At 38.3% G+C, this 11,805-nt stretch overlaps 1 protein-coding gene across 1 annotated transcript; it reads right to left on the bottom strand.

Annotated features, from left to right (window-relative positions):
• Window positions 1–645: 645 nt before the first annotated feature.
• PSMG1 (proteasome assembly chaperone 1) lies at window positions 646–11,804 on the bottom strand (the record flags this gene model as incomplete). The annotated part of the gene is made up of 7 exons (XM_026846516.1): window positions 646–4,757; window positions 5,781–5,917; window positions 6,828–7,026; window positions 9,475–9,537; window positions 9,928–10,079; window positions 11,441–11,550; window positions 11,704–11,804. Coding segments are annotated over 7 exons (837 nt in total), but the record flags the coding sequence as incomplete, so codon positions are not given.
• Window position 11,805: the final 1 nt, after the last annotated feature.

Below are 11,805 nucleotides of genomic sequence, written 5' to 3'. Positions count from 1 at the left end.
ATAAAAATTCCACAGATTTAACTATATTTTGTTTTATAATATCGAATAGGTTTCAATTGTTATTAAAATTAAATATTCCTCACATACACTCTCAGAGAGCTCACAGAGAAGCGGAAGAGCATAAAGTAAAAACTATAATGGCAGGTGCTGTGGAACCCACTATTGCAGAGCATTACCTCACACTTGGCACTAAAAGGTTATCTCAAATGTGCTTGCTTTCTACTGCTTGGAAAAAAAAACCCAACAACTTGACATTCTGACTTCATGTTGAAGAGTATTGCACCAGCACTTTCTAAGTAATGAACAAAAGAACTGCTTGTTTCTGACACCATCCGCAGGGTTTCTTGAAAGTGTCCTCCAGGGTTTAAGCTCACTGTGCTTATTATTCTGTGCAAAAAATATGTTTTTCAATCCAATTTGGAAGCAAGTTAAACGGAGCAGCACAAAGGCATTCTTTGTGACCTGTGAGAATGTTACTCAGGCCAAAAGGGAATAAACTAACCCACCTTAAAAACTACTTTTATTTCACAACCATCTCAAACCTGAATTTTATAGGATGGTCAGTGCTAAGGTTGTGCACAGTACTACTGTGCTCTTACCTTTCCATACTGGGTGCCTCTGTTCTCATACAACCTTCCAGCTACAACCTTTCTACCAACAAGTTTTATTATTTTTAAGCCAGGCTGTACATTCACCATTCATCTGTTCAGTAATCAAATTGCAGCTTTTAGTGATTGTGACTATTTTGGCCATTCCCCCTTTTGTTAACTCTCTCTGAAGCAGCAGATTGGCTTTAAAGTCTACAGAGCTGATGGAGAAAAGATGGCTTTCATTTCAGTACACCATGAAAAGAGATCAAAGTCCAAATCAGATCTAACAGAAGAATTCAAATATCAATCCTGAACATAAGAAGTATAATGGTTTTAGCGTATGAAAGCACACTGTAATCCTCTGATTACAACACAAGGGAAGAACACATGGTCTGTTTAGTAGATTCTTAAGAAACTGCCCTTTGAAGGTACATCACTATTCCTACAAAACATTTTCTGCTTCAAAGCAATTACCCAGGCAAGTACATAACACACCATACAAAGAACATTTAAACATTTAGTTATAGAATTATTTGAAAGTAAAAAATTTGAGACTATAACCTGCTATTCAACCTTTAACTTTCCTCCACATACATGAGGAACACAGAGGTAGATGAACAAGGTTCAGGGAGCACATTACTGGACAGGAAGCAGGCAGTCACCGAAAGCAACCTTCAGATGTGAGCTCCAACTGCTTTAGGGCCACAAAAGGCTTGGGCTCCAACAGGAACATTCGGGTTCATGCTTTTGTGCATGGTACCAGTGTTTCTACTGATGGCACACAGCAAGGAGAAACTGTACAGGAAGGAGTTATGTCATGTCAAATACAGAAGGAACATAATGGGATAGAGAAGTGCTCAAAAAGCAGAGCAGGGCATAATGTTTTCATGATGGATTTTCAAAAGACTGCAAGAATTTTATTACTGAAGAATCACTGCGTTCTATGTGATCACAGGGAAAATGAAAGCAGAACAGCAGGTATATTGCTGGTTTGTGCATTCAAATGTGGAGGTTTTGTAATGAATTCAAGTAAACCCCAGATTTCCTGGCTTGGACATCACCTTCGAACGATGTCTGTACAGTCCTGTATTCATATACCTGTGACCTGAACTGCACTGACACCAACATGTTAGAAGGCAAAATCTAAGGAGCCTCACTAAAGAGCTCATTAAGATGGGGTCAGGCATGTTATCTTTGAGTCAGAGCCTTCAAGGAAATAGAGAACATGTCTGCCTACCACATACATTCTGCAGCATGATAAAGTAGATTAGACTTGATAAGAGATTGTGTCCTTGGTTTGGAAGGCAACATTCTTCAATGGAAGACAGCTTGGTGTTATCTGAAAAAAAATGGGTAGCAAGTGGCTTAGATGATTTGAAAACTGAAAAAAATAAATCTCTTTGCCTAATAGTTTATTCGATCTGGTTTCATTATATGCATTTAGCCCAATACCTTAACAAGTCTTATACAATCACATTTCAGACATGCAGGCAAGTATGTACTTCTTTCCCCAAAGCTTTTGAAGCCATCTGCTACATTTGACAAGAGTTTTAAGTTTATACACTCCTACACGTATTAAAAAAACAGCAGATGTTAGAAACAAAGAAAACCTTATTGCAGGCTCCTACTAGATACTGGAGAGCATAGAAGATAAAGAAAACAAGCAACTTAGCAATGTTCAAATATGAAAAAATCTTCAGCCAACACTCACATCTTATGAGATACTCAGACACCATTATTTCCGATGCTTCCAGAACTATTTATTTTAAGGAGAGGAATATGAGCTACTTCATTTATCAAATTATGGAAAAAAGATAGAAGCAATTTTAAATTAGAATTCCTTCTTTCACTGCCCTATAGTACTTACTATGTACTGGAAGAGGTTGACATTTCAAATTTATACACCACAACCTAGCTAACACTAGTCGTCTTACTATACAGTGTGCCCATGCCCTGACCTATACAGTTTCATACCAGAGAGCTACTACTGCACAAAGCTTGACCTCATCTGTAATGTGGATCACAGAAATATACCTGAATGCACGGGGTGAAACTAATAGCTCAACAGTATCCATCAGAAAAACACCACCATCCTATCTAAACATTTCCAGCTACGCAGCCACCACGCCCTTTGAAGCAAGAATAATTAGCCTTTGGAGCAATCTGCCAATGCATCAGCTTTCAGTCTTTCTAATTTAATCTTTCAAGTTGCTAGCGTTTTGTTTGCCACTTCTATTCAAGGTGTTTAAGAGTATTCTCACACTTCATCATAAACCCAGGTAGGAAACTGCATGGGAGATAAAACCAATACTAGAAGCTTGTTTACAGTTCCCGTAAGAGCCTGCATATTTATTATTACATATTTCTTGTTATATACTTTATTATGAATCAAACATGTTCAGTATGCAAGAAAATGGTGTAGCCAATGTGCAGGTTTTTCAGAGAAACAGAATTCTCAGCTCACATCACACAAACAGGTTTTAATTGAAATGCTGCAGAGAAACAGACAAAAAGCCCAGAAGGTACCATGTCCTGCACTTCATGCTTCAGAGTTTGTTCCAAAATACAGTACTCCTTAAAGCAATTTAAATCAATGTCTTAACTGATATGCAACTTGATATCCACATCAAGAATATTCTACTACCGTTGAAACTGCAATGTACTTGTACAGTTAACTTCCAAAACCAGAAGTTGTAGTGGGCCTGCTGAAGCCAGGGGCTACTTGCTTCAGTGAATGTTGACTAAGCCAATCACTTTCAAACCTGAAGGGATGACAGTTCTGTGAAAGGAATACACTGTTCAAAAATGTCCACCCGGCATCCAGCGCAAGTCAAAGTTAAACCTGGTGGAGAATTTTGAAGCTGCTAACCTTTTGTTCCAAAAGGATAAGCTACGGGCACTTTAAACATCTTTGTGCAGTGACACCACCAGCAAATTACCTGGTAGCAAACAAAACACTATCTTTAACACCATTCTTATACAAAATGTTAAATTAAACAGAGGTTATATACAAGAATATTTTAAATATACTGCTGAAATTGTTACCGATTTTCAGGTCATTTTTTGAGACACTTTAATACTTGAACTTTTCCCTAAAAATCACATACTCTGCATAAGAGGTCTTGTACCATTCCTACTGTTGCCAGCAATTTGGAGTTTTAAAGTGAATAGATTAAATCAGCTTGACCTGGCAAATCCATCTGAAGCAGCTTGTGAGCCTAGCACCCCTATTTCACTGGGAGAGGTTCCCACCAGTGTCAGAGATCTGACAGCAGGGAATGCTCCTGTGCCTCTACAGCTCCTGCTGAAGGTATGAAGCTGAAACTGCCACAAAGATGAGCTCTCGGCCAGGCACTGCAAATGGGAGCTGCAGCACCTGAATGTGGGCACCTCTCTCTTCCTGCCAGATGTGCAGGCAGCAGCATCCTGTGATGATCTACTCAGTGAATACAAGTCACAGCCCCTCCATGCAGTTCAAAACAGCTCCACATTCTTGCTTCCTACTAACCTGTGAAACAAGCTTATTTTCCACCAGTAAGTCTTTCAAAACTAGTTACCATACTTTACTTAATATATTTTGGATCAACACATATATTAAAAAATGTGCACACATACATATATATGTATCATTCATACACACACACACACAAATTGTGTATCTGTATGTAAAAAGGTGCAGAGAACACAGACACATCGTTAAAGAGGATCGAGTATTAGAAAAACATTTGTCTCAAAATGAAGTAAAAAATAGGTGTTCTCATAAGATACAGACAGAATTCCTTAACTGTGTTTCCTCTTTTGCATACAAAAAGGATACATTAGATAAAACAATCCCTTCAGGAGGAGAAAAAGAAGTTGCTTTTCATACTCAAGATATCTTTCCTAAAATCACTCCAGAGGACAGTCTCCCAAGCCATGCAGAAGAAATACATGTGTCTGTAGTGATGAATTTGAAAGTAACAAAAATGAGTGCAGAAGTAAAAATCTACTGGAGTTTATTCCACTTTTAAGGAAACAACTACAATTCCAAAATGTCCTTTACAGAAGAAACCAGAGTTTACAAAAGTGCAGTCTGCGTCAAAAATGTCCTTTTTAGATATAGATATTATTGTGAGTCTCGTTGGTTGTCAGTAACTTCTTCAAAATCTTTGTGCTTTCAGATACATCCTAGGAAAAGGAAGAGATTATCAGCATTAGCTACACTGCTGGTTACAAAACAAACCAAAAAAGCTTCACTGTCCTCTACTCCAATTTTTATCACTCTAAGTATCAGTTTGATTAAAGTGTTAACTGTGAGCAAAGCTCAGGTTCAGAGACCTGCTAAGGGCTCCAAATGAATTTGCAGTTCAACCACAAAATGGGATTTGTTAACTTCATTCTTCCTTGCTTGTATATGAGAGGAAGAGCTTGCATAGTTGCTGTTGTTTTCCACCAGTTTAAACATCTACAGAGTAGTCTGTTACACTTATTTAGCAGACCAGCGTAAGCTGTAATGAAAACTAAATCGCGATTTCGACATTTAAAGCTGAAATAAATACTTCAATACACACAAACCTCTTCTGCCATTTAAATTTAAGTTCAATTGGCAAAACTGAGGAGTGTTTTGAACCAACTACACTTCAATTAAAAACGTTTCAGAAAGAAGCAAAACATTCACCTTAGTATCTATAATGTCATGATTTCACAACAGTGTGGCACTAATCAAACAGCTAAGAATCATCTTTAGAAATTCTGTCTTTTAATTCCAGAAAGAAGTTATAGGTCAAAATAAATTTCTTAACAAGCCTTCATGTATGGCACATGACAGGCAGATATAGAGCCATCTTGCATATGAATGTAAAAAAACCCCAAACAACCAAACTTAAAAGGTTTTAACACGAGACACCTCCAAAGGAAACTGCAGCTTAAACAACCAAAAGAAATCACACCCTGATACACTAATACCACCCCAAGAGCCTGAAACGTCAAAATGAAGTTTTGAGGGAAGCTGTAGATTTATTATTTCTAAGCAACTTACAGATGTTACAGCAGGTATTGTACCAGAAATCACTGTCCTGTCATTAAAGTCTGTATTTTTCTGCCTTTTCAGGTGAAATCCTCATAGGGGCACATAAACATCAGAATGCAAGAGATGAAAGACAGACAAAAATAGACCAAACCTCCTATTAATTTTTAAATATGGAATTTTACCTTGACTAAACTCTTCAGGGTTGTAGAAGAAAGCAGAGGCTTGAATGCTTCAATTGTAACCGTGTCCAGTTTGATAATATCAGTGTAACACTGATACAACACTGCAGGAATCTGCCATACTTGACAATAACTCAAAACTAAATACAAGTCAGAAGAAAATGTGTGTTACATTCAGCAGAGAAGGAAATCTCAGTTCTGTGTATAGAATCACATTTTTTTTCTGGCCAGAACTTCAAAAGTATGGAAGTTTATAATTGTCTACTTGGAATCCTGAATGCTAGACCAGCCATCCCTCATTTCCCAGGTACACTAGAAAATAAGCCACCAAAAATTAGTAAAATGCAGTTATTATTTCTTCCTCTCAAGTATCTTAACTGGAAACTATAATCTTGGTAAACAAAACTAATATGGGCATCTGTAAAAAAATAAAAATAACCAACTGAAAACCAATCAAACATAAAAACTCAAAACAAACTGTGAATAAGATAAACTTTTTCTAGAAAAATCACACACTTTTAGCTCCTGCCAGACAAGTTTCCTCGTGATGATACCACTAATTTGGTACTCTATAATGAAAAGCCTTGCAGTTTTTATCGCATTACGTAATAAAGCTGAATCTAACTTTTACACAAGATTTATCATCAGCACTGTGAAACCTACTTTACCTGTAATATGCAAAAAGGACTTTATAAACCTCAGTCTGGTTGCCCAGATGAAAAGAACTCTCAATAAAACATACTTAGCTCATAAGTAAAATGTCCTAAAATCCCAATATACAACAAGCTTTGTAAGGCTATACCGAAGAATTTGCTCTTACTTATGTCCCACACATAAGGGGTAAAAGGATTTGGGGGTGGTTTTGAAATTTGTCCCTATTTTATGAGACAACATGTAAGATGTCAAGCTGTTAGGAATTAATTTTCAAAAAGCTAACTTGTTAGCCAGTTCACACTATTAAGTAAAAATTCTAACTGCAATGGGAAGCCTTTCAAAGTGAATTCTGTGTTGTCACCAGCAGACTTGTAAATAACTGGAATTGCAAAATACCAGCAGCAGGAAGATCTCGCACGATGTTTGGTTGTTCCAGCAGTGGGCAGCAGACCTGCTCTTTGAATTCTTTTGTCCTCAAGGCTTTCAGAAATGGAGATGGAAGTGTTAAAGTGGATTCCTGAGTTTTATAATCAGCTACAGGACACGTTGAAAGAATGGTTACTTGCAAGTCCTCCCTTCGCATACGGCCAAAAACCTGAAATAGAAATGTTAACACATAAGCAAAATTTATCTTTTCACAGTAACAGCATAAAACCACAAAGATTCATTTTCCATTTCAGTGCAGATGGCAAATGACAGTTTAATTCAGGTTTGCAGGACTATCTAGAATTTGAATCACAACATTCAGGTAGAAATTTCACATGCATTGCACTTGGGATGGAGATAAAAAACCCAAAAGAACTGTTAACATATTTAGCAAGTCTGCTGATTTTCTTGAGAGGCTTTAGGTTTTCACCAGTCTCATTTCACCTGCAAATATATTAAGACTTACTATTTTTACTAATGGTGACAGTAGAACAAAGAAGGACTCCAAACAAAATCAGGCTGCTTATGACAAGATGACAGCTTGCTAAACTACAAGACATTCAAAATTGAAAGTGCGCTCTCTAGATGTTCTACAGTACTTAAAAAGAGTCTTAAGTTTAAATACTCAGATTTTATTTAATTATGTTCAAGTTGAATTGAGAAAGAGATCCTTAATTTTTCCATGGTCCTTCTCAAATTCAAAGATAAGAGTTTCAAAAACATTGCACAAACATACTTTTGAAGCCACTGCATACCATCACAAAACAGTGGAACACTGTGCAGTGTCACAAAACACGCTGCGCAGTGTTCCACTGTTTTTATAGAACGTATGTCAAAATGAGCAGAAGCATGATAAACCTGCACCTTCCCTTTATATTGTCCTCTTCAGATTTATGATCAATAAGGAAACAGGGAATTTGGTAAACATTACAGAAACTCATCTGTTTCTGTATATGGTACCAATCACAGAAGGGAAGCTGACTGTTCCCTCACATTAGTGTGTTACCATTGTAATATAAAACTGATACGTAACTTTTCAGAAGCACACGTATCTTCAATTTAATCTGTTGGAAACACTGTCTGGTATGCATTACTGCAAAACTTTAGGCTGTATATTCTCATTTTGCCAGTGATTGCTTACTGAGAAAGCATACAGAAGTAAAAATCTGACTCACGGAGACTGTGAAGATGCTCAGTGAATCAGAATTTATGAAGCATAAAGAACACGTCTGTAACTCACACTAAAGCAAAAGATTACCAACCAGCACAGTGTTTCTGCTGTACATTTAGAAATACCAATAACCACTAAGTCTAAAAATACTCAAGAACATTTGACTTGGTAACACTGTACATACACTCCTACTGCTCGTGAACACCCACATTTGAAATAACACATACTCACAAACAGCTGTAAGAACAGAAATGAGGAAGACAGTAAAACCATGATCATGTTTCTTTTGTAATCCCAGTTTAAATGAAGTGCAAGAATGCGTGGAACACAACAAAACCATAATGTTTTAGGTTTCAGGGTTTCTAAACTTCACAGTGAAGCAAAAAGAATTAAACTCCAGAAGCCGAGGAACCACAAAAGGATAGTTTTTCACAAACTTGGGCCTGAAAACCCTGTATCATTCAGTGAAGTCACCCTGGTTTTCCTTCTTCTGTGCCCTCCCATAATCCTTCTGGCTCCCTCACTCGGAGATGCTTGTACAGTTCTCCCTCACAAACAAGTAATCCTTGTCATGTGCTGGCTGGGCCAGCTGGCACACTAGACTGAGCAGGTATCACTCAGCTCAGACTACAGACTTGCTCTCAGTGGACACACTGCTTTTTATCTCACTCTCTGTATCTCTAGCCACAGCCCTACACAACTTCAGTGTAACGTAATAAATCTCTGCTTGTTGATCGTATCAGCAGAGGTTTAAAGGAAAGCAGGTTAGCAGACAGGCAGCTAGACAAAATAAGCCACACCTTGTGGCTAATCAGAACCCAAATCCATAACGAAAATCAATAGCCAGAATATTCCCCCCACCCCGACTTTATCTTATTACAATCTGGAGGGACCTGCATGATGCTGGGGTAAGGCACTTAGCATACTAAGTCTATGAACAAATAGGACAGATACTGCTTTGAAGGCACTTCCCTTCAGAGCTCCTCCTTGTGAAAGGAACAGAACACACCCATTAGTAAAGATACCATCCATCATCAGTTTCACAACAGGTTTGGTGATCCTTTGCCATACATACAAATGCAGTTATGTTATTGTTTTTTAAGGAAGGATTCTCCCAGAGCTGAAAGGCAGCTGAAATAAGCCATAGAAAATTTAAGCCAAGCAGGAAAAAGGTTTGGCAAGTAGTTAAGAGCAACAAAATTGAAACTCTCCAAAAGATATAACTGCACAAAGTTGGTAAGTTACAGCAGATACAACTGGCAACATCTACAAAGGAATTTCACAGAATCTGCTGACAGTAAATTTGTCCACTCGTATTTAAGAAAAGAAAGCCACAGGCAAAAAACTTACAATGCTGTCATGTTTAAACTATCAGAGAGGAAGAGGCACTTAGACACAGATCCCCACCCCTAAAATTTCATTGTTCAAATTAGTTGGTTGTTTTACCTTTTCAAGCCACTGGAACTGTTGATCCTCAGCAACATAGCAACTACACTGGCACAACAAAACCTTTAAAAAAAAACAAAAACAAGATGATGCATATGCAAGTAGTTTGAAGTGCACAACAGCTCATGGCCATGTGTAAGGATAATGTGACTACAGTCAACAACTTGTTCAACTTTCCTGGGCTTCTTCAACTCTATTTTAACAACATTTTTTCATTCACAACTGATGTGAAGCAGTCAGGCTGTCACGCATCTTCTCAGTACTGAACTTCACATGTCAGAACTTCAAATAGTTTTAGTGAGCATAATGACCCTTCAGATTTTTTATGAGAATAATCCACAATACTGCAAGCCTTAATGGTTTGTTTGCCCTGGGCAGGGTACGGGGTGGATGAAGTGTGCGCTCTCTCTCAGAAATGTAAAATATAGCAGAATTAAAGCATAAGTCACTTACTGTCGGATCTGATATTAATCGGTAGAACAAACAGAACGAATCTGTCGGGAGGACATTTGTTGTGTTGGATGTTCGACACCACTCATTCCACAACTTCACAACTCCAACTACTTCCCAACATATAGAATCCAGAATAAAAGAAGACAGGAAAGCTGCAAAAAAACAATAAATACTGTTAATTTACAAAGAATAAAAATATCTGTTCTACAAATAAATACCTGAATTACACTATTTCTTTGCAATCTCAAGTTTAAAAAAAAAGTAGTAATTTACTTTTATCAACATACATTTATTGACTAAATTCAGCAAAGATCAAGAATGTGAGTAACCTCACTGTATCAAGACCTAAAAGATAAAGAGCAGTTCTACATATAGAGATCCCCAACAAAGCATGTATTCTTAGAAATTATATCACTATGGTCAACTTTGATTCCTTTAGTGTACACTAAAGACGTAAATATTAAATCTCTAATACTTCTTGACATAGCAGATATAACAGTTTTCTCAAAAAAAAAAAAAAAAAATCACTGACCCAGCAAGGCAAAACTATTATACTGTCTCTAAGAAGCAGACACAAGAGTATGCATGACTTCCCCTAAATCAAATGTTCATAAATCAAATTCCTGTCAAAAGATACTGTTAAACAGAACATAGATCTAAAATATCAAGGAAAAATCTGAACAAAGAAAAAAGTTAGCAAAGTTAACTTAGATATTATCTAAATGCCATCTAGATGTGACCTAAACATAAGCCTCAAAACAGAGCATTTTGGACAAATGGGGAATTACAGAATCACTGAATCACATAGGTTGGAAAGGACCTTGAAGATCATCCAGTCCAACCGTTAACCTAGCACTGACAGTTCCCAACTACACCATGTCCTTAAGCCCTAAAATCGACCCTACTTCTTAAACACCTCCAGGGATGGGGACTCCACGAATGTGAAAAAAGGATTGACTGGATCAAGTAAAACAGGAATAATTCAATTCATTAGAAATTAAAGAAATTACAGCTCACTGACCCATAATTTTACATCTTTGGCAGATCTCTATTTCACTAGACTGCACTGAGCAACTTGCTCTTAGAAGGAAACTTCTGCCAACTGTCAATCCAGGAGAGTCTATCAAACAAAAGTCAGAAAAAGGAAAAGGGTGGTTGTCCCAAGTAAAATCCAAAACCAAAACATACTTTGCTTTTACCCTTCAACTGAAAATATGTTTCATGACAATGTGATAGGAGGAATAAGCAGCTGTAACAAAAACTGTGTTTTACATGTACAGACTGACTTTGGTTTTCTGTCTCAGGCTTAAAACTCCACTCCCTAAATGAAGAGCTGGACGCTCTTAAGGACCATTCTTATAGCAGAGGCCAACGTTAAAACAGTTTATGGCAAAGTGAGCGTGCTGACACACACTTTCGTCCAACCTCCTGCTTTCTCAAATTTCACCAACAGCAAAGAACAACAGCGTTTCAGCCTCTCGGACAGTCTGTTTTTGCAGTTTGCATCACCTACCTGCAGCGTTATGTCCTATCGCTACTATAAACTTAGAGCACACAAACGGCTCATCGGCAGAGCTTTCCGTAGACGCGCCCGACTTCAAGGTCCAGAGGACGTCGATCTCCCTGGCAAAAGAGGCGGAGGGAAGTGGAGCAGCACTCCCCCTACCCTACCCGGCCCAGGCCCAGGCCCGGCCGCCCCTGGGGTTCCAAAGCGGCGAGGAGAGAGGCCTGGGCGCCCCGTCGGGCCGTGCCTCCCCCCCCACCAAACCCCGCTACCTTTTCTTCTCCAGCTCCCTGCGGATTTCCCGGTCCTCGGGCGTCTCCTCGCGGGCCTCCTCCTCCTCGTCCACGCCGGCGCGGGACGGCGCCACCACCACC

The sequence above is a fragment of the Athene cunicularia genome (assembly GCF_003259725.1).
Source record: "Athene cunicularia isolate RWA chromosome 1 unlocalized genomic scaffold, athCun1 chr1_part1, whole genome shotgun sequence".
Taxonomy (NCBI): Eukaryota; Metazoa; Chordata; class Aves; order Strigiformes; family Strigidae; genus Athene; species Athene cunicularia.
Note: the sequence above shows the minus strand (reverse complement) of the source record. Positions and strands in the feature narration are given on the sequence as shown.